Below are 24125 nucleotides of genomic sequence, written 5' to 3' on the forward strand. Positions count from 1 at the left end.
ACAACAACAAATTGCACGCATAGATAAAGCGCCATTCACATCGTGAGGACGTCCCAAGGTGCTTTTATGCCATTGAAAAATTTTAAAGTCATTTAAAGTCAATCCACTTTGCAATATATTCTGTGAAGCACTTTGAGACGTCTCAACGACGTGATAAGGAGCTATATCAAATGCAAGGATTATTAGTATTATTGATCAGGGTATTGAGGGAGAGAAATGTTTTTAGAATTTTTTTCCAAAAATAATAATAATAACCATAATTGTTGCATTTGGTACATCACATTGTCTTATCTCATTACGAACTTCTCAAAGCACTTCACAGATTTTTCTGCTAAGTGTAGTGACTGTGTATTTGTAGGCGATTACGCCTACAGGCCAATATGTGGCCAGGAATGGTCTACAAACAGCCATATTGTAAATGACCAACTGAGGGCTTGTTGGCCCGGACATAAGGAAACCAGGACACAGTTCTCTTTTCAAACTATCGTGAGATCTTTAACATTAACCTGAATGGAGACACGAAGTACTTTGGTTTTAATTTCTCATCCAAAGGACCGCACCACCGATAATGCAGCCCTCCACCAGCACTGCATGTTAGTTAGCCTGGAATATGAGCACAAAGTTCCAACGTGGGGCTTGAATCCACGACCTTCTGCTTCGGAGGCCGAGAGTGATACCAACTAAGCCAGACTGACTCCCAAGAAGGGTTTTTCTCTCCCTCTTGGCCTGGCCTCTCTCCTAATTTACTCGTCTTGGAGTGAGCGGCAAAGGAAAGATTAGGTAAAGAAAGAGATAGAACTTGGAAGATAACAAACCAAGATTGATAGCTCTTATCCAATCTCCAATGGCCATTTGTAGGGACAAGGCAATCCTCAAATCAGAAGCACAATGAATTATTCCCTACGCCGCCCCCCCCCCCCATATCCACCGCCCTCTCCCCAGCTGAGTTGTTAAATGTGCTGACAATTTAGTATTGAGCTGTAGAGACCTGGAAGGCCTCTGGTTTAATCTCTAGTCTTGGCTGCGTTCACCGATCTCATTGGGACACAATGCTATAAGCAGCCTCACTGCTTCTGGCTAAGAAACGGTGATCACTTCCAAAGTTCCTGCTCCTGATCACTATCCCACGCCCCCTACAGGAAATTATTTGCGTGTCCTCTCTCCTCCACAATCCCACCCACCCCACCCTGGATACTCCACTGACCCTCATGTCTGGGCTCACATTGCCTAATGGCCACTCGGGTGCGATGCTATAGGGCTGTTCCAGCGCAAGTTCATTCACACCTACATTGGATGCTAAATAAAACCAAAAGGGGGAAAAAAACATACTTTCAGTTGGAATTTCAATTGGAATCCATTAGAATTAATGCCGATTAATATTTTAATGAAGCACACGATAAGGTTAGTTGGCTCTTGGCGTCTTGTGGGATTAGGTCAATGCCAACGATAGGAATGAGCTATGAGCCCAGCCCTAAGATCGCGCTCTCAGCAAGTTCTGGGACGGAGCTCGGAACCATCTCTGGGAGAATGAATCATGCTGTTGATCTCAGGCAGCTACACAAAGTCATCTCCTGTGGGGACAACCTCTTGCTCTGCTTATGTCTCTGCCTCTCCCCCTCTCTCTCTCTCTCTCTATGCCTCCCTCTGCCTTTCCTTTTGTCTCGCTCTCTTCTGCCTCCCTCTCTTTCGTTCTATCTCTCTCTTCTCTCTCCCCTCCTTTCTCTCTCTCTCTTATGTTACTGAAGCTCGGAGAATGCTCGTAGCTCCAGTTTGCACATAAATATTTCAGTGTTTGCCAAACAGCAGTTTCTGTTCTCTGAAGATTCCCACACGAGCAAAACAGCCAAGGGTTCAGCACGGACAGACCTGTGGCAGTTTGAAGCTGTGTGAACGAACCTCCCTCTCTCCCTCCCTCCCTATCTCACTCCCTATCATCCTCCCTCTCTCCATCTATTAGCCATTCGCACAGACTGGGGTTAAGAAGAGGCCACAGGCTGTCTGAAAATTTAAGACTGCGCAAACTGTAGAAAATTCAGCCTTAATGTTTGCTTTTGCCTACGAAATACACAGTCACTACACTTTACAGTGTGTCCCGTGAAGCGCTTTGAGACGTCTTACCGACGTGAAAGGCATTATGTTAAATATAAGGAGCATGATTAATTATTCTTTTAGCAATGTGGAAAATGTGGCTCTTTTTAAGGGCCTCAGAAAATCAGAAGCCAAATAATAATAATCCTTGCATCCGATATGGTGCCTTATCACATCTGCGAGACATCTCAAAGCGCTTCAAATTGAGACCAGATTGGGGAAAATGAGGATTTTTTGCGGTGGGGTGGGTGGTCAGTGAGGAAGGAGAGGGTGGATGAGCTGTACATTACAGTGAAGAAGACCCACATTAAACAAGAGCCACTGGGAAAGCAAAAGGAGAGATTGTTATTTCAGACAGAAGAAAAAGAAATAATTTCATTTACAGGGCGACTGCTTGCGACCTAGTAGGGATGCAGAGGAGGGAGTGGGAGGAAGCTGTATTGACGTGCACAGACAAGGCTGAGTCATTCCCTGGTGTTAACAAGTGTTGATTAAGCAGTGGATCTATCCTTGTAGATCCTTCACTCAGCATCTCCCCGGTCACATTGAGACCCTCACTGTTTACAACAAAGAAATAAAAGAAAATGGGATGTTAATTTAAACATGGTTGGTAATTACGTGGGGAGGAGGGGAATTCTGCACGCTACCCTTCATATAGTGAGGTGAGGGGTGGGGGGGGAGCGGGAGAGACTATATTCTATTCTACTAGGCAGATATTCTAGTGCAGCGCTGGGGTAGTGCACTATCAGAGATGTCATCCTTCAGATGAAATGTTAAACTGACGTCCCCTCTGTCTGTTCTGGAGGATGTTAAAGATCCATTGCACTATTGATAAAGAGGAGGGATTCCTGGCCAGCAATCCACCAGATAAATTGGTCGTTCGTAACTGTGGGACTTTGCTCTGTGCAAAGATGAAACTTGCTACCTCAAGGAGTAGTTGAGGCGAATAGCATAGATGCATTTAAGGGGAAGCTAGATAAGGACATGAGGGAGACAGGAATAGAAGGTTGTGCTGATAGGCTTATTTGAGGAAGGTCAGGAGGATACTCATGTGGAGCATAAACACCGGCAGAGACCAGTTGGTCCGAATGGCCTGTTTCTGTGCTGTATATTCTATGTAATTCTGTGTAACAATTGGCTGCTGCTTTTGCCTACAAACACACAGTCACCACAACTAAGAGAGATTACAGTGAATGGATGAGCTGATCAGGGGCTGTATTCAAGGAGCTAAAATTAGTTTGGGTGGAATTTGGTTCAGGAGTTTGTGTGCGTCTGTGTTATTTTTAAACAAAAACGTTTTTTCCCACTCCCTCTCAGGTGATGCCCAAAACCAGCACTCTGTTTACACTGAAACACTGATCTGTTCGAGCTGAAGGGACAGAATGGGAAGAAAGAAGATACAAATTTCGCGGATCGTAGACCAAAGGAACCGGCAGGTATGGCTTGTCCCAACGAATCCGCCATTTTTTGTGGTAGGTGGGGTGTCTGACACATGCGGAAACCCGTCACCGTGCATAAGGGTATCCAAACCAAACTGAGAATTCCATGCGTCCCACCTACGCCTGGAGATTCCAGAGATAGATTGCCGGAATGGAGCGCGCTGAAACTCTCTCTCTCTCCCTGGAGGGACGCGCCTTGCTTACAGAAAGTATTAGGCGCGGGTTGGCAAGAGCCAAGGCTTGGGGACCCCAGAATGTGTGACGTCATTGATTTTGTGGCACCCAGAGGGGATTTTTAAGCGCTCGGAGGGCTTTTTTTGGTCTCTCCAGCACGACCGAGACCGAATCCCCAGGAGCAACGGCCAGAAGTTTTTAAGTCAATTTCTGTGTGTTTTTTAGCATGTTGTTTCGCAAAAAAAATGACGGAAAGATTTGCATCTGATTTACCTTTCCTTCTGGTTGTGACTCAGCAAAGCCAGGCTGAAGCAGCTCGCACTCTTCCGTTGTCCTCTAAGCCACTGCTTGCACCAGCCATAGGTGGAATCCCAGTCACAAGCATCTGATTTGTGTGTCACTGGTGTCAAAGCCTCTGGTATCTGTTACTATCTATAGTCTGGGGATTGGGTCTGAAAATCTTAGGTTTCGGTCAAATCTTACATTTAAAGTTTCGATGTTTTTCGCTCCATATTTCACCTGACACCATTCTGTCATTTTTTAAATTAATATCTATTAACATTTTTTAAATTAATCAATATATATAAAATAATAATAATGATTCTTGTACTTCACACCGCCTTTTTAGGACTGAAAGGTGCAAAGCGCTTCACGGGATTTACTGTGAAGTCTAGCGACCATGTATTTTGTAGGTGACGATTTGCACTAATTTAGTGTACAGCAGTCTCCTACAACCAGCCGTGAAGTGAATGACCAGTTTTATTTGTGTCGGCTAGGTCACCGGGAGGAAGTCCCTTCTCTGTTTGAGTTGTGCCACGGGATCTTTAACGTCCACCTAAACAGGCTGACGGGACCTCGGTTTAAAGTGCACCACCCTGGAGTGTCAGGCTAGACTTGAATAATAATAATAACAATAATCCTTGCATTTGATATAGCGCACATATCACGTTTTCAAGACGTCTCAAAGGGCTTCGCAGACTATACTGTAAAGTGAATTGACCGTATATTTTTGTGGGCGAAACGTGGCAGCCAATTGCGCACAGGAGTGTCCCACAAACAGTTGCGGTTTGAGTGACCAATTTTTTTTTCTTTTCTTGAACCCGTAACCCTCTGACTCCGAGGCACGAGTGGGTTACCATACTGGACCGGGTTAACACCTGATAGTAATTACTGTGAGGCGTCTGCAGAATTCCAACGTGCCATAAGGTTGATATAATGTTAAAAATATAAGTTCTTTCTTATAGAGTTCAGTGTTAGGACTGGATATAGGATGGGAGGGCACAGAGTGTGGTCAATTGAAACAAACTCTTTGTCAGTCTCTCACCCTCCCAGGGTGAGTGTGAATGAGCGGCAGTGCGAACACAGGGTAAGCTGTGGACAGCTGCCCACACTCATCTCTCTAAACTTTCCAGGGGTGTAAAGCCACAATGCCATGACTTGGGCCCTTGTTGTGGTCATCATTTCTTTTGGGTGTCTATTTCTTTCTTTGTTTCCTGGTGACATTGATGGCCGTTCACCTGATATCCAGGCCAGCCCGCAGTGAGTGACTCTGCCCAGGCTTGTGTGGGTGCTCTGTGTGGGCTCCAGTCATGTCTATGTGTCTCTGCCACAGGTGCAGAAAGGCTCTGCTACGTCACAGTACTAATGCAGTAAAAATCCCGCATAAGGCTGATCCGCATAAATCATGTCTTTGCCTAAGTTGTGCATCTGCCCAATTCCCGTTCAAGAGTTTATATCCTATGCCAGTTGGTCACTCAATCCGCGACTGTTTGTGGGACACTGCTGTGCGCAATTGGCTGCTGCGTTTTGCCCACAAAATACACAGTCAATTCACTTCCTGTGAAGCCCTTTGAGACGTCTCGAAGATATGATAAGGCGAAATGTCAAATGCAAGAATTATTATTATCATTATAAATTTGACATAACTCAAACGGTACTTTGCATGAGTCATATTAAATGTATGGTCCCAACTGATATGCCATATGTGAAGTTGGCTGCATCACACACACACCACACACACGCAACAAACACACACACACTATCTATGCCCGTTGTTATCCTCTTGACCTCGTATCTCTGCCCTCCGCAGGTGACCTTTACCAAGCGTAAGTTCGGGCTGATGAAGAAGGCTTACGAACTGAGTGTGCTGTGTGACTGCGAGATCGCTCTCATCATCTTCAACAGCACAAACCGCCTGTTCCAGTACGCCAGCACTGACATGGATCGCGTGCTCCTCAAATACACTGAGTACAGCGAGCCCCACGAGAGCCGGACCAACACCGACATCCTAGAGGTGAGGGCGGCGGCGGGGGTGGGGGCTGCGGTTGGGGAAGAGGTGGGGGGTGGTGTGGGGGCTACTAGGGACCTGTGAAGGTTGTGGACGTACTCTGCTAGTGGTTCCTGTGGGAGTCCGTGTGCAAGTCAAGGTGGAAGCGTCTCTGTGAAGATGCCAAAAAGTAAAGATCATATAAAGCCTTTTTTCGGCCTGACACATGCGTAAACTCATCACCGAGTATCCAAACCAAACTATATAAACCTGACAATCTAATAATATACATCTATTGATCAGGTTAGGCTACCTGTCTGTCTGGCTCTTTAAAGCCTGATCAATACATCTATTGATCAGGCTACCTGTCTGTCTGGCTCTTTAAAGAGTTCTGGGAGGTATAGACTTCTCTACCCTGTGAGACAAACCTCCTAATATTAATGTTGGGCTCTTTACACAAGATCATAAGATTGGTTTGGATGAAGAAGGTCCCTTGGCCTATATGGTCTTATCCTTCCAGGTTTACTATAGAGAGCAACATGTTGGGCCTGTGAATGGGTTGGTTTGAATGTTAAAAGTCAAGCTCTTTAGCCCAATGTTTCCTACAGGTGTGACTCTGGTATCGGAGTTCAGGGGAGGGGGTGGGCTGGAGGGAGTTGGGGAAGATATACCATGTTTCGGCAGAGTGTGTTGGTGAAGGGTTTGGGATTTGGGATTTTCAGACGCTGAGGAAAAAGGGTTTAAACGGGTGTGAGAGTCCAGACCTGGAGATCGACGATGCCATCGAACCAAACCTGGAGATCAACGACAAATACAGGAAGTACGAGGCAGCCAGTCACATGAACAACCGACAGAGGCTTTGTGTAAGTAGCGCTTAGCTTCCGTTATTATTTTAACCAAAGCTAATAATAATAATAGTAATTATTATTGTTATTGCTAGCTTCTGTTTTTATTCTTTTGGTAAATTTTGTGTTCATTAATGACGCTAACAACAACAAATTACATTTACACAGCGCCTTTCACGTCAGGAGGACGTCCTAAGGCGCTGAACAGTTAGGGATTCGGACCCGAGCTGAGAGTTGGGATCAGTAGGGGTGGAGGTCAGGGAGGAAAGGAGTAGAAGGGTGACCGAAGGCATGGTTGAAAGGGAGGGTCTTGAGATGGGCCTTGAGGGAGGTTAAGGTCAGATACAGCATGGGCTAGGGACAACGCTCTCTCTCTCTCGCTCTCTGCACTGTCCTAGCCCAGACTCTTTGGTCAACTATAGTTTGTATCTCGGTCCTGAGTGTCAGAAGAGCTCCCCCTATTGCAGCAAACCTGTGAAGCAGGCCTTAGCTTTCAAAGACCTTTCACTCTCTAATCTGGGAGAAGAGGAAGTCAAATCCAAGACAAATTCACATTCAACCACAGCAATCTCATTTCAGGCTCCAGCCCGTGATAAAGTCAGCCCTATGTAAGGCAATCTCCTTTATATCCGTTTCATTCTGGTCTTTGTGCACAGGAGCGAGCAGGATGGCTGGTTCCTCAAAGGGAGACTGGTTCATATTAGTTTGGTGTACATTTGGCCCAATTCCTTCCCCCATTCCTCCTCATTTAATAATGACTGTCTGTGCACGTGTATTATGCATGTAACGTGTGGATGTCTGCGCGTGTGAAGGCTGGGGTCTCTGGGACGCTACCAGGCACAAAGGGCGCTATGTAAATGCTAGTTGTTGTTGTCATCGCCATTGTTGTTGTTGTCGTCTTACCCTCTCGTCCCACTTCTGTTCTCCTCAGGCAGCCGCACTACCGAACCACGACCCGACCATGTTGAGCGCGGCTCAGGGCGGAGCTGGCCTGGCCTACGGCAGTGTGCCGGAGTCTGCGCTGAGTCGCGGGGCGCTGACGCAGCCCACCGCACCGCGGAGCGAGCATTCGCCGGGATTAGCAGCTCCGGTGTCCGCGATCTCACATTCAGGTACGTCACCCGTCTCACCGAATAATAATAATAATAATTACCCTTGCATTGGATATAGCCCCACATCACGTCTTCAAGATGTCTCAAAGCGCTTCACAGGATACACTACAAAGTGAATTGACTGTATATTTTGTGGGCGAAACGCAGCAGCCAATTGCGCACAGCAGCGTCACACAAACAGTGGTGGACTGAGTGACCAAATTATTATTAAATTGGAATGTGCTAGGAGCAGGAGGGCCCCGGTCAACACATTGATGGGATCCTGATTAACTCCTCATACCCCCCCCCAGCCCACCCGTCCAACCAGTCCTTGCCCAGTGATCCACTCTGCAAAGCGGTTTAAGATGCTTCAAGCTTGTGACGACCTCAAACCCATCACACCCCGTGTCTCCAATGGGACTAGGAACATAGGAAATGCTGGATAAAATAAGACCAAGATCCATCCAGTTTGCCTTCCACCATCCTGGCAGTCGCATACACACGTCATGTCCTGAACTACTCATGTACTGTATCCCCCAAATATTATTTCAGGACCTGACCTGGATAATTTCCCCTAGAGCCTCAGTCTTCTTTCCAAATGAGAATAATTTCAGGGTCTGTGCGTCTCTCTCTCTCTTAATAACCCTAAACTCAATTAATCCTTTCCTCTACCCCCACCCGCCCCCAAACCCCATCCAATGTTTTAATGCCCCTCCGCTACCCCATGGCTTGTTACTACTCTTTAAAGAGTAGTAACAAGCCATGGATGGACAGGCAATAAACACATGAAGAAGCCAACAAATAAGGTGGGGTTATGAGTGTGGTGGATTGGGAGGAAGAGGAAGACGGTTCCAGGCTGTTTTTTTTAATTACATTTAAGAATAAAAATGTTCCATTTAATCTCAAAACAAGTCGACAGCACTTCTGAGCGTCTCGGGTGAGGAGGGTTGGGGAGGTGTGAGGCGGGGGAGTGGAGTATTGGGACTCTGTGCAGGAGGATTTGTACAAGAAAAACAAGCTTGGTTACTGAGAAATAGTTGCTGGTAAATCTCAAAGCGTGTTCCCAGCACTGAAAAATCTCTTGTTTCTGTTCCTGAATTTCATTGATATTTTTAACTTTTCTGACCCCAGCTGCTTTGTTGCACCGCAATCTTCTCTCCCCTCAGCTGCCGAGTTGCTCGGCTTGTACCAACACCTCCCCACCATCCACCCCTCCCCCGGCAGCAATGTTTCACAGCTCACATCGCTCCCCTGCATTGCGGAATGTGGTGTCCTGTAGCTCAGCGGTTAGAGCACTCGGCTCGCAATCGAGAAGACCCGGGTTCAATTCCCGTGCGAATCAGGGCGAAACCTTAGGCAAGTTGCCTTACTCCGCACTCTTCTGTTTACGTAGCAGTAAGTAGGAATCCAGTTGTTATTCAATTGGTGGAGCGCTTTTCCAGGAGTAATAATCCTTTCCGCCCCAAAAAAATACTAATAATTCGGTCACTTAAGCCACGACGCTTTGTGGGGGCACTGCTGTTGCACAATTGACTGCCGCGTTTCGCCCACAAAATATACAGTTAACTCACTTTACAGTATGTTCTGTGAAGCGCTTTAAGAAGGCCCGAAGACGTGATAAGGCGCTATATTGAATGCAAGGATGAAGGATTACCATAATGCACACTCTCCCTCCTCCCCACCACCCTTCCTCCCATTCCCCCTCTCCCCCCCCCCTCGCATCCTGCGGTGTTGCACGGCATGCACCGTTGCATCACTCTGAAGTGCAACCAGCAGACACACAACTGCATGGGTTTCCTCACTGAAATTCACCATGGAACCCATGCAAAGTTCAGCGGGTTCATTAACCCTTCCAGTGGCGCAAGGCTTGTGATCTCATTGCTTCTTCAATGTGGTGTCTGATTGCTAAAAGTGATGAACTGTACAGCGCACAGACGTATTTCTGAGTGTGGGCTGGGGGTGGGGGGAGAATAGTGAGGATGTCAGATAAAATAAATTTGCAACACTTTGTTTCACTTGGTTGATTGAAGGATTATTTCCATTCAATGGTCTGTGAGCGGTGGGGTATAGGAGGGGGGTGGTGGGGGGGGGGTGTTTAGGAGTAGGGGAACAGCATACTGTATGAACTCAATTTCACCAGAAGAGCTTGAGGGAATGGTGTGATGAATTGTGGTTTACTCTTTGTCACATGGAATTGGTTTAGAGTTTGAAAAAGGATTCTATTTTTAAAAAGGGGGGGTGGGGGGAAATACGGGGATTAAAAGAATAATAAATAATAATAAATCTTTACATTTGTTGTCGCCCTGTTCACATCGGGATGATGTCTCAAAGCATTTAACCCCAGAGTGTTTCTGAACCAAGGAAATTCTAAGCCTTAGGTGCCTCTTACAGTGCAAGGCTATTTTGCTTGTTTGACTGTTTCGAATAAGCCCACAAAATATACAGTATATGCTGTGAAGTGGATCGACGGTATATTTGGAAGTGCTTCGACATGTGCTTCGCGACGTCTCAATGACGTGATAAGGCGCTATACCAAATGCAAGGATTATTGTTGTTATTATTAATATTAAGCCAGCACTGACGACAGTTCCTGCCCGGGTCAGTGGGAGAACCCGGACGGAAAATAAAAAATTGCTCCCTGCAGCGCTGGCTACGCTCGAGGGGGCAGAGTCATGAGGGGGTTAATCTCTACGTGGCTGACTCATGTGACCGCATTTGTACAGTATCTGCTGCCATTTCCTGCCTTTCGGTCGCTCTGGGGATGAATGAGCTCATTAACTCCACGCGCCTCGCAGTTTCCAGAATCGAGGGTTTCGCACAATGAGTGTTAACCCCTCGAGATGAAGGATTGCAGAAACCGCTCTCGCACGGATATGCGGGGTGGGGTGGATGGGGAGGGGAGGGGGTGAGAGAGGAGGGAGTGAGGACCCTGGGGGCGGAGGGTGGTGTATGTGTGTGTGTGTGTGTGTGTGGACGGAGGAGGGGAACAAGTGATGACACAGTAAGAATTTTCCACGTTGCCTTTCGCTGAGCATGAGATCCAGCCTACAACACTTTTAGGTTTCCCAGACATCAGCACGAGAATTGCACCCTTACAAGGAGGGGAAATCAGGCAGACGGTCATTCTTCCTCTCCATCTCCTGCGCCCCCAGTAGCTACAATCTGCAGTCCTGAGAGAAACTCCACCCCACCGCCAACCCATTCCCCTGTCCCACCTGCCTGTCCTTGTAGAAACATCAGAAACAATAATCCTTGCATTTAATCAAACTAAAGAGCTTCAATTGTTACGAGTTACTTTGCAGTGTAGTGACTATTGCCCTGGAGGCAAATGGACCAACTAATCCGTACCGATATCTATATTGTAATAATAACCTAAGGCAACTTTCCTTACTCCACACACCTCTGTTTACCTAGCAGTACGTAGTGGGCCATGTTCCACCAACAAAATATACAGTCAATTCACTTTACAATATATTTTGTGAAGCGTTTTGAGACATCCCAATGACGTGATGAGGTGCTATATCAAATGCAAGGATTATTATTATTATATTACATCCATGAAATTAGGAGGTTTTCCCCTTGAATAAAATTCGCCTTGTGTAGATCTGTTCTGTGCATCAGATAGTCAGCCTTTAAATTTCTGTACAGTAGTTTGGTTTGGAAACACTTAACCATGGTGATTGGTTTCCGCATGTGTCAGACACCCGTCTTTATATGGTCTTTAACGTGGCTCATTCTCACCGGCCGCAACCAAACCAGGCTTGGTGTTAGCGATGCTCACCAGTTCCTTGTCTGTCTGACTCAGACGGAAAGTGTAGGGGTGGCGGAGAGCATCCGAGCGATTGCTGAGCGGAAAATGGTTAGACCTGGGCTGCACAGCCAAGGGCGGCATACCCCATTATACTCCCCACTCCTGCCCTGAGCTGATGGTGTATTTATAAATTGCAAATAAACATGAAAACAAATCGTCGGAAAAAATAAAAAAACACAACTCAACACGCCCACTGGGACAACCACAGAGCCCTTTCTGTTTCACTCTAATTTCATACTTAGATTTTTTTTATAAACCCATTAATCAGACTGAGTTGTTTCAAGTTGAGGGATTGAATTCCCCAATATTTCTCCCTGAATCTTCTCCCCTCCCGGGCGTGCTTCACTCCTCCAGGTGTGGAAAGGGTTAATTGCGATTCTCCCGAATCCACAAAAAAAAAGGGCCAGAGAGTGAGACAGAGTCTCCCAACGTGAAAGGCGCTATCCAAATAATGACATGAAAGTGACATAGAATTCCAAACGGGCGGCCTACAAGTGTAGTGTGTGACTCTCGTTAACAGTCCTGTGACCTTCTGTTGCTGCTTAAGGAATAAGCGCGAGTGGAATGGAGGAAGAACAAAAATTATACAGCAAAATGAGACAGGAATTGGGGGGGGGGGGGGTGGGGGGATACTGGCTGAAGCATTGACCTGTCCATGAATGTTTGATGCAGTAATTGGTCAAAGTTCACCATCCTCAAAAATAAACAAAGCCACTTTCTTTCGCAAGACAAACATTCGTCGCTGGGACAGGGCTACCAAAATAGCTTCCGCGCACACAACACGGTCAATACACTTTGCAATATGTATTCTGTGAAGCGCTTTGACACATCTATATTCTGTATCATTAGATTGAAGCGTGGACAAGCCCTGTGAGCTGTGTGTGTGTGTGTGTGTGTGTGCGTGTGTAATGGGGTGGGGTGGGGGGGGGTAAACATGCAGCCCCCTCTCTAATATCAACCCAAGCCAAAGTGTGCACAGGAAGTAGTGTTGTGCTCCTGTAGATGTGCTCAGCTCCCCACCGTGGCGATTACTTTCTTTGTGGAGAAAACCATAAGCGTTTGGGGTTTGGCGGTCCGGTTTGCGGAGGAAGGGAGGGAGAAGGACCCGGGACTGGGGTGGGGGACAGGTCGATCATTGCAGTTGAAAAGGGTGGGGGGTGAGCACGGAAAGGGGGTCTCTCTTTTTCCCACTCTCTCTGACCACATCTGTACATTTTCTGGTCGACGAAAGCCGCAGAGCGTACTGAAGGCCTGAGGTGTTGTCCACTACCTGGGCACTCAGCATCACTTCTTGTGGGGTTTGTTTTGCGACAGGTGCCGGTTACTTGAATACCCACGTCTCCTCAGGGATGCTGGTCGCCCCTGGTAACCTCAGCAGAACCATGATGACCCGCTCCCCGACCCCAATGTCACTGGGCTCGGACAGTCCCAGAGACATGCACATTGGCGCCAGGAACATGGCCTCCTCGATGGTAAGGGTCGTGTTTCTCAGTGGCTGAACTGCTGCCGGTTAGAATTACACAGGAAGGAAACCGGCCAATCTGCCCAACTAGTCCACACTGGTGTTTATACTCCACTCCATCTCTCCTACCCACTAACAACTCCCCCCACCACCTCCAACTCCCTCCCTCCCCCCCCCCCCCCCCACACACACACACACCCACCCTCCAATACCCGTTTATTCACTTTTAATTCACAATTGAGAAGAAATCTCTCCCAAATTTCCATGTGTAGGGGGATGCATGGAATTCTGAGTTTGGTTTGGATACTCTTAAGGACAGTGACAGGTTTCCGCATGTGTCAGACACCCGGCTGACCAAAATTTCAATCTGTCTGCCATCTCTCTACAGCTCACCCTTTCCCCTTACCCCCCCGCCCCCCCCCCCACCCCCCCATGTCATCAAAATGGCTGGGCCCAAAGCTGCATGTCCCTGGGATGGTGGTTTATCTCCAACCGGAATCCCAGGAAATCAACTCAAACGTTGAGTTCCGAAGTCGGCAAGTCAAACAGTGGCCATAAGCAGCTTTGGATCAACTATTTTAACATAGGTCCGAGGTGGGTGGGGGAGGAGAACTTGAGTCTACTTTGAACCAACAAAAAAATCACATGAAACAAACTGAGGTATTTGGAGCAATGAAAGACTGAAACTTTTATTCTTATTTTTCCTTCAACCAGAGAACAACTCACCCGTCTCTTCATTCTCCTCCCCCGATGGTGTCCATGGCCTCCCCAGGACTGAGCAGCCACTCATTAGGGGGATACTCCTCTGGCCTCTCTGGTAAGAACATCCATCCCACATTCCCTTCGCCTCGCTCCCTCCCTTGCCTCCTTCAAGCCGGGTCTCAAAACCCTCTACTTTGGCCACCCTCCTTCCCTCCGCCATCCCGACCCCCAGTTCAGGTCCAAATCTCTGACTGTCCCGCGCCTTGGGACGTCCTCCCGACGTGAAAGGGGCTGTGTAAATGTCATATTGTATTGAGTTCATCTCTTCGCATTTGGCTGCCTCGTTTCACACACAAAATACACAGCTAATCTACCAAAAAAGCACCGGCAAGAGATAAGATGGGGGAGGTGGGGGTGGTGGCAAAGAGAAGAAAATATGAGAATACTCTGGAGGGGTGGCTACCACTAGCACAGATATGGTGGAGAAAAAACAGTGGAATGGGATTGGAGTAGATAGGTCCATGGGGAAATCTAGCATGAGCTCAATGACTGTGTTGTCTGGGACTATAATGGGACTGGATTGGATTTTTCCCCAACGGATTCATTGACTAAACGTCCCTCATTCCCGATCTCCCACAGGCTACTCGCTGAGTGACGGCATCTCTGTGTACAGCGCGTCGGGGGGCGTCCAGCACGAGCTGGCAACAGGCTGGCACCAACGGCACCACCAGGCCCACCATCCCCACCAGAGCGAGCTCCAGTCCGCAGCCCACCCTCACATGGGGTAAGTCCAACATTCTGTTACCACCATATAGTGAAGGCTTTTGCCTTGCGGGGTGTGAGGTGGTGGGTGGTGGGGGAGGGGAGGGGGGGGTGGCTGTGTAACGGTTAGGGTTTAGGGCCCTAATAAAAGATGGTCACTCAATCCACCACTGTTTGTGGGGACGCTGCTGTGCGCAATTGGCTGCCGCGTTCCGCCCACAAAATGCCCGGTCAATCACTTTACAGTGTATAATCTGTGAAGCGCTTTGAGACGTCTCAGTGCAAGGATTATTACGATCATTATTGGTATTATTTTCTCACTGACAGGCTACCCAGCAGTGGTCACCTGACCCAGAGCTCCGGCCTACCTCTGTCTCCCTTCCAGACCATCAGCATCAAGTCAGAGCGGGCCTCCCCGCACAGCGAGGCCGGCGGCGGAATGTTCCAGAACGAGGGCCGTTTGCCGCTGGGCGCTGGTCTCGACAGGGCCACGTGCGAAGCCACCAAGGAATACGCCAAGAGCTACCAGTGCCCCATCATGCTGAGCCGCCCACCATCCCGGACCGAGGGGGGAGTGGCTCCCGGCAAACGCCTGCGGATAACGGACAACTGGCAGCGATGATGAACCCCCCCCCCCCCACCCCGCTCCTCCATGCCCCCACTCCCACCTCACCCCCAGGGACAAGATACAGAGCGAACAGACAACCCACCTTCCAACGTCTCGTCCCTGCACAAAATCGAGGACCAACGCACAGACCCTTTTTCAGGACTCCGCTTGTGATTTGTTTTATTTGTTTTTTCTTGGGGGTGGAGGGGGAAGGAAAGGTGAATTCTGTCAGAATGGAAGTGAATTGGAGTCTCTCTCTGACTCCCAACATCCCTCTCGCTCCCTGTCTCACGTCCTCTCTCTGTCCTTTCGGGAAGCTTAGCTTTTATTTGAAGTCGGATTTCCTTACGTTTCTTTTAAGAACTAAAAACCCTCCATTAAAAAGAAGACTGAACTCAACAATTTGCCAAATTCAGGATGTTCTAAAAATGTTATATGAATAAAAGTACACCTGGACCCAGGTGGAATTTTCCTCCCCCACGCCCTCAGGTGGATGAGCCCAATATGAGTCATCACCTTCATAAGAGATGGATGGGGTGGGGGGGGGAAGGGGGGAGGGTAGCCATTTTGTGTCATTCATCAAACCCCACCTCTTGGTATAACATCGCCTGGGGCAGTATATTGTGGGGAGCACTTCCAGTTATGATGTCCCAGTGGGATGGGGAGAGATGCTTCGTTCAAAATGACCACCTCCAACCAGGGCTTGGACTGAGAAAGGTAGCAGTCAGTGCAGTGTGCAGATACCAATTTTTGAGGTCTTAATCATTGACAGCAATGTCCTTTTCCTCTTCCAGCGCAAAATAGAGGAGCTCAAAGCTCCAAAAATGGATTTTTACCAAAAATATAATGTCCTTCGAGTCGACCGCCATCTTCAATGTGAGATGGGTTGCCACCAACAGCAACCACAACTTGCATTTATATCGACGCCCAACGTCCACCAGCAAAATTATCCTTTGCATTTTGGTCCATCACTCCCGCAGACAATTACGTGCTCTTCACAAACTTTGGCTGAATCTGCTGTGTGTTCCCAGTATCCTGGGGGAAAGTATTTTTACAGATATATATTTTTTACTGTTTTATTTCAGGACTTGCTCTCCTTTTCCTTTCTGCCCCCCGCTCCACCACCACCCCAATAAACTTCTCCCTCACTCAGTCACCGTTCCCCTAACCTGGTGACGCAATCTGTTCAGCTGTAGCATTTTTTTTTGTTAAAACCAATTCTTATTTATTCAGAGACAAGATTTGGTCTTGAGATGAGATGGATCTCACTAGTGCTGTCTCCCCGAGGGGAGTAAGGTCCCCTTTGGCCACAAAGCTGGCATAGACTGAGAAGGGAGGGGGTCGTTGTTGATTGGATTTTGTAACCAAGTGTGTGATTTGGTTAATCACATCCCCATCCTCTCTGGTTTATGAGGTGGGAACTCTGTGTGTGTGTGTGTGTATATCTCATCAGCAGCGAATCTCCCTCATCCCCCCCGCCCCCGCCCCCTCCTCCATTTAAAATACTTCCCCTTATTTCCTCCCCCCTCTGGGAATAGTCCCCCTCATCGACCCTCCCCTCACTGTACCCCTAACTCCCTCCCCACGCTCACTCCCCCCCCTTCCCCCCTCCCCCCCATGATCTAGCAGAATGGCGTAACAGGCTCGAGGGGGCTGATTGACCTCCTCCGGTTCCTCTGCTTCACCCCCCCCCCCCCACCCCCACCCCCAGGGGAATCTCTTTGACAATCTCTCTGTGGAGTCTCTCGCTGTGACCCTGCTTGGTGGATTCAGTCAGCGGACTCGAAGACCCTGTCTATTTTGCCTGTTCAAAGCTACGTAAAACCAATCGCAAGTTTTGGTTATTTTTTTTTATTTTTTTTTTAAAAAATCGTACCATTTCCGAAGGTTCCGGCGGAGATCGCCGGGAGGTTCTACGTAACTTGCTTTAGCGATTTCAGTTGTGAGTCCCGCGATATTATCTCTTTTTTTTATATATGGCCGTGTAAATAAAGATGGCGGCAAAGAGGGTGAGCGCACTGCTGTCCTTCATTAAGTTAAACATTAAATAAAATTTTATTGTGCAAAAAAAAACCCCATCCTGTCTTGCCTTCATCCTCCCTCTCTCCACCAGCCACCACCCCCTTTGTTTGTCACGGTGCGGTCAGTCATATAGGGAAGCGGGTGTCAGAAAACATTCGCAACAGGAGACACGCCCAACTTAACAGCTGAAATTTCAGAGCGACAAAATAGGCAACACTAGCTCCTAATTTGCTTTGGTCTGAACGCGTCCTGCTAATGGCCTCGGCTGTCTGGCTGGTCTATCATCAGTAAGCAGTTGTCACTGACTGGAACCCACTCAACAACAACAGCAAATTACATTTGTATAGCGCCTTGCCTTTCACGTCAGGAGGACGTCGGTGGCTTTAATGTCCAGGTCAGTGCTGTACTGGAGCGTAGAGCAGTTTCCGTTGCTGTAACTGCATCGAGCAGATGCTCGTGCTTTTCTGCTGTTGGGAGGCGGAGAGGCGCTGAGCTAAAGGCTGCTCTCCTCACCGCAGGGCACCGGAGAAAGATCAACGTTTCTCGAGACACCTTCCAGCTCCGGCGGAGACCTGGGGGCAGCCAGGCTGGCTCCCTCCTCAGTGTCCCTCAGAGCACAGGAAGTGAAAGCGCCGGGGGAATAAAATACCCATTTTGTGAAGAACGGGGGGAGAAATTCCAAGTTTGTTCATAGTTAAAATTGCCTTTGTTCTCCATGTGCGTTCTACGTGGAGGTGGGACTATGCCTTTTCTTTCGAAAGAAAAAGAGATAATAATAGATGCATCGCCTTTCACGTCGGGATGACATCTCAGAGCACTTCATACGAGTCACAGTGAAGTCCAGGCAACCTCAGGTTAACGTCTCAACAACAACAACTTGCACTTATATAGCACCCTCCGCGCAGGATAGTGTCTCAAAGCGCTTAACAGTGGCGGAGCCTGACTCTGAGCCGGGTGGTGGGTGGTGGGTGGGTGGGGGGGGGGTCCTCTCTTCAGAAGAACGCCACCTCCGACATCACAGTGCACCCCCAGCGCTGCACTGGCGAGACCGGCTAGACCACGCGTTTATTCAGGGGACAGAAAGGTAGGAAAGTGCAGCCTTGGAAAGAGGAGAAGGGTCCTTCAAATCAACCTCATCTCATCCCCATCTCCATGACGTCCACCCCATCCCTTTCCCTATCAGCAAAACCTTCCAATTCCCCCGCGATGCTGCTCGCTCTCTGCTTCCGCAGAACCTTCACTCTCCTTAAGGTCACCGGGTAAATTGCTGCAACAGGAGACCAAATGCCTTTGAGCAGCAGGAGGTGAGATAATCGGAGGAGAATGTATTTATATATCAGAGCTGTGGGGGGGGGGGGGGTTTGGGGGGGGTTAGGTTTCTCACATTGTGGCTGCAATTCACCTGTTCGGCCACACGATGGCCCTGTGCACCATCATTCAGCTGTAAAACACAGTGAAATAATCCTTGGGGATGGATGTGGTGTCTGTCTGTCACATTGCAACACTTGAAAGCTCTTCAGAAGTGAGGGCTGTCAAGTGTAGTGACTGTGTGTGGGTTGTGGGTATGTGGGTTACTTGCTGGGCAAACCTGGCTGTCAATTTGCGCACAATGAGGTCCCCCACAAACAGCCAAGAAAGAAGTGAACAGTCCTTTTCTGGAGGATTGTTGGCCAGGACACCATCAAAGGTGAGGTTTAGAGGAAATGTTTTTGCACATTGAATGTAGAGGTGTTGGTAATGTAGAAAGCCTCACAACAAATAGCTGTTGGATGCCAAGTTCACGGCATTTATTTAAAAAGGTATTGGATAAATACTTGAGGCAAAATAAAATTGCGGAGCAGGGGAATGGGATTAGAGAGTAGAGAGCTCCAGTGGGGGAGTTAGCACCAATCTCCTCCTTCTATGATGTACACTTGCTAAGATTTTATGGTTGGCACCATTTCCAAGTCGTGTCAAACAGTGAGATGCCAAGCTGCCTGGAGGAAATGAATGGCTGGCTTTATCCAGGGAGGCTTGGATCTAATGATAAACCTAGCAGTAAGTAGGAACCCAGTTGTTAGTCGATTGGCGGATCGCTTTCCGAGGGTAATAATCCCTCAAAACAAACATGATTTGGTCACTCAATCCGCGACTGTTTGTGGGAAACTGCTGTGCGCAATTGGCTGCTGTGTTTTGCTCAGAAAGTATACAGCCAATTCACTTTACGATATACTCGGTGAAGCACTTTGAGACGTCTCAACAACTTGATAAGGCGTTATATATCAAATGCAAGGATTATTATTATTATAAAAGCCTGACAAAACCTGTCTGACACAGATCCCTCCTTCCCATTGCTTACTCCCGCATTTAGTTGAAGAGGGGAGTTGGGGCAACATTTCTGGGGGTGTAAAGGTTCCCCCCCACCTGCCCAATCAGGGCTGCAAATTTCCTGGGGTTAAATAGTCTATTCCATCCTCTTGCAATGAACCTCATTGGCAATTATTGTATATAGCTGACTGGAGGGGGTAAGGGGAGAGATAACATGAATACTTTATTAAATGCATCAGCAATTTAAAGATATTGTATATTAACTATGGACATTGAGACGCCAGTGATTGTTTTCTTTAATAAATGCAGATTTTTTTTTCAAAAATCCACTGGAAGATTTTTTGTGTGTGTGGGTATGCGTGAGTGGGGAGGGGGGACTAGCTGTTAAAGTGTTGAATCTGTGTATTCCTGCAGCGAACATGCTTTAATCTAAGGCCAACTAACCCGTAGGATAAGAATCGTTTGGTATTTTACTGCAATTATTTGCAATTAAATTTTTTTTTAATTATAATTATAACAGCAAAAAAAGAGCAAATCGCCCCTCGCTCTCTCCTTACTGTGTTGTATCCACAACACTATAATTTACATATTTGCATTTAAGGCTGGGGGCAGAAAAGAGCAAGGAGAGGTCTAACGATAGATACAAGTTATGGATTGAGTAGAGAGTGAGAGACAGAGCGCCAGATGTAGAGTAACAGCCTGGCACAGTCTTTAGGGCTTTAGGTTTTCTACAATAAGTACAGGTTTTTTGAAAAATCTGCACAATCCTCTATTCCAGGCAGAGGGCGAAACCTTGGGCAAGTTTCCTTACTCCACACAGAGCCTAATAATAATCCTCCAAAAACAAAAACAATAATAAATTGGTCATTTTCAATCTACGACTGTTTGTGGGACACTGCTGCGCGCAATCGGCTGCCGCGTTCGCCCACAAATATACAGTCAATTCACTTTACAGTCTATTCTGTGAAGCGCTTTGGGACGTCGAGAAGACGTGAAAAGCGCTGTATCAAATGCAAGGATTATTATTATTATTTTATTATTGTAAAACATTGTCAACATTGTTAAAGGAGTGGTTGCAGCCGACGACCGACAAGTGGCGCCTGTTTTGAACCTCAGTCACCAATATGATCAGCATTTTTCTACACAGAAAAGGTGATCCTATTTTTTTCCCCCAACAGAATAATAAAGCAAACGTGTGTAGGTTACTCTCTTATCACTCAGCAGCGCCTCGTTGCAATAGGTCACGTTACGTGGAGATATTCTATGGTGTTAAACAATACCTATTTATTGTACATTTTTTTAAAAAATTGTTTCATTTCGGAATTCAATCGAAATAGCAATATTTGCCAAGGCTTTTTTCAGCCTTCGTTTATTTGATTTGATGCATTTGTCGGTAAAAGTGATACCAACCCCATTTTTGGAAGAAAAAACATACTTTTCTTTAAAAGAAAAACTAGATTTTTTTTTAAAACGGGTAAAAAGAAAGGGACAGAAACGATCGTGTGTATAATTCCACTGGAAACATTTTACAAATTAATAATTTCAAAGTCATACAAGGAGACCCTTTTTTTTTAGCATTCTTGCATTTTAGTTGCTAATTCCAACCTAAATCTATTTGATTTTTTAAAAAAATATATCTCTACTGTGTCGTTAACAGCTGAATTAAGGCAATTGCGTCGAATTTTCTTTCAGGCACAGTTCCCTTACATTGGGAATATTTTGATTGTTTTTAGGTCTTTTTTGTTTCGTTTACGAATTCTCAGTTTGTTAAAGTTTCCAAAAAGAGGCATTTTTACCCTTTTCTAAAAACCTATCAGAGTTAATCGAGTTGTTATTATTGGAGATTAACGTGAAGGATTCAGCTGTAGCACTTTGGAAAATATATATATTCAAAAGGTGCTTTATAATATATGTAATATATTGTGTGTGTGTGTGTGTATATATTTGTATTTATTCTCCTATATATTTGCAAAAACAATTCTTTTTTTCGCACCCCATCTCTCCATAACTTGAGGGAACTGTGCGGTTTGCGGTAACTCAGAAGTTTTTTCTTTAAAAAAATATTAAGAACAGGTATTTTTAACATGAAATTATCAAATCATTGTTAGGACAACAAAGGTACTAAACCGGTATTAAAGCAGGAATTGTGCCCCATTCTGGCGCCTCATCATCTCGAAATCCTTTAAAGATCTTTTCAGTCATTTGTTGTCAGTTGCTTTGATTTTTTTTTTGTACATTGACTCTTTAATTGTGTTAACAAATACTGGTGTGAAAATCGGGAGTTTTAATTCACGGAAAACAGTAGAAATACCCAATAAGTATAACAATATACTGCATAATATATTATATTTATTACACTTTTCTAGTTGGAGCAATACACCCAATATAGACCACTATAGTAGTGTACTCTACTGTAAATAAAATCGTATTTCTGCTCATGTTCTGGAATTTGTGTCGGACACTGTTTCACAATATTACAGTCGAGCCGTTTTGAGTATTTTTTTGGGGGGGTTTAACTTCAAAATTAATTTCAAAATAAGAAATAAGGGTTAGACGAGGGTTTGTCTGGGAATGAATTGAAACACAGTTTATTCACTAAAAATATGACTGTATTCTTTTTATTAAAAAAATACGCCCCAAATACCCAGTGTCCTGCAAAAAAATTAAAAGTGTATAACCACTTTCCCAAAGGCGACGCTACTTAACATTAGTAAAATATTCACTTTTTTGGGGGGGGAAAAAAAGTTGCAATACACCTCATTAATTAATGAAATCTCTCTGCTGACGTTTTCCTGATGAGAATTCTCAGCTGTAAATGTAACGATGAATAAAGTTCATTCCCCCACTCAAAATATTTTGTTTCCATAGAAAAAAACTTCTATTAAAAGTTTGCATCGATTGCATCGCTTTGAAAGCATTTCAAAGGGAATGTTTTCCTGTTCAATATGATATCGATTTGGATTCTGAAACTCAATCGATAAGCGTTTAATTTCACGAAACGCTGTCAGTGGAGGATTTCTCCTTTAAAACGCGCGTTATTTTTTTTAAAGCTCCTTTTTAGTTTTTTTGACCGTTTTTCAAAATAAAAAGTACATTTTTTTTCCTGCTGAGAATTGATCTGCGAACGCAAGACTACTTTTTTTTTAAAAAAAAATGACTGCACTGCAGCATTTCACTACAAAATGATATCTTTTTTAAAAAAGTTTCTTTGAAACGAAGTTTTCTTTTGAACAAAATCCCGATAAATACAAATTTAAATGGACTGATATATTGTTTTGCGCACTTTAAAAGTGTGTAAAAAATATACAATCTCTTGCTGCCGGAATTGGATAGAAAAAAATGTGAATCAAGATGAAATTAATTGTAATTGTTATCTAGTCTGCGTCTGAATATTCTCGAAGGGAAATTTCCCAATCTTTATATGTCTTATAGCAATTCCAAAAGATTGAGTTAAAACGTTTTCAACAGCTCTCCCCCAAATCAATGGCAAAGATTCGGAATACAATATTAATCAAATCAAACCACCTTTAAACTGTCGGTTTATATTCCACACTTTTTTTTCTTTAAAATAAAACAGACTTAAATAAATGCTCTAAAGTATGTGATTCGATGTACTGTAAAGAGAACACCTCAATGTGTTCACTTACAATGTATTGGGTCATCAATAAGATTAAGAGTCAGATGTTTTCCCTGATTCTAACAATTTTTTTTTCTGGTGCAGGATTACTTTTTTTTAAAAAAAAACAAGGACCTCAGACTGACCATTTTTTTTCAAAAATAAAAAAAAACCTGCAGTGACAATTTAATTCGGATGGAACGGGCAGGTAAGAAGGGGTTGGGGGTGGGAGGCTGGAGAGAAAGAGAGGGGGGGTCTTGAAGGTCACAGTCAGGGAGACCCCATCGCTTTTAACCACAGTCGCTGAAAGAGAGGTGTTGTTTATAAGCTCAAACATGGACTGCCTGTCTGAAGCCTTTACTGCCTTACAGTATCAATGCTCATCATACTGTATGCTCACACACTGCACAGTTACTGTGTAGTTTATGCTATGCCGTGTGTGTGTTTGGACAAAGTCATTTTCCATCTACAGCAAATAACTATACAGTGTGTGATGACTTAGTTGTGTGACGCCTCTCACGGGTCTGCAATCCATGGAATGCATCTCATGCGGAAGCAAAGTTGCCTTTATATAATACATTGCGTCTGTAGCGTAGAGTATACTCTGCACAGGGTATACTGTAAATACAAAGTTTACTATATATCAAAATGATCGTGAGCCTGTAATGCTTATATATATTTACATCTAATGCGCATATATATGGTATATATTACATATACACTACACTTCCTACATATAAACATTAAATGCACACACACACATACTATACATGTGTGTGTGTATCCCTCTATTTCACTGATATCGACCAAACTACTATCTGTGCTGTTGATATCAGTAAAATAGATGGACAGCAGAGGCAGCGATGTCACAATGTATTTACCATTGTCACTGTCTATAGCAATGCGGCACTGCTGACTGACAGAAAGTTACTC

General features: G+C 45.7%; 1 protein-coding gene across 2 annotated transcripts in view; it reads left to right on the forward strand.

The window, feature by feature from the left end:
* mef2b (myocyte enhancer factor 2b) overlaps positions 1–16812 on the forward strand; it is a 33653-nt gene extending 16841 nt beyond the window's left edge. For both annotated transcript variants that reach the window (XM_007898811.2, XM_042342750.1), the window contains exons 2-9: positions 3406–3524; positions 5791–5994; positions 6690–6830; positions 7744–7924; positions 13029–13186; positions 13891–13993; positions 14518–14662; positions 14968–16812. In XM_007898811.2, the coding sequence (XP_007897002.1) occupies positions 3471–3524; positions 5791–5994; positions 6690–6830; positions 7744–7924; positions 13029–13186; positions 13891–13993; positions 14518–14662; positions 14968–15262 (1281 nt within the window). In that variant the 5' untranslated portion in view covers positions 3406–3470 and the 3' untranslated portion in view covers positions 15263–16812. The remainder of the gene's footprint in view (positions 1–3405; positions 3525–5790; positions 5995–6689; positions 6831–7743; positions 7925–13028; positions 13187–13890; positions 13994–14517; positions 14663–14967) is intronic.
* The last annotated feature ends 7313 nt before the right edge of the window (positions 16813–24125 follow it).

Source organism: Callorhinchus milii, unplaced genomic scaffold (assembly GCF_018977255.1).
Source record: "Callorhinchus milii isolate IMCB2004 unplaced genomic scaffold, IMCB_Cmil_1.0 Scaffold21, whole genome shotgun sequence".
NCBI lineage: Eukaryota > Metazoa > Chordata > Chondrichthyes > Chimaeriformes > Callorhinchidae > Callorhinchus > Callorhinchus milii.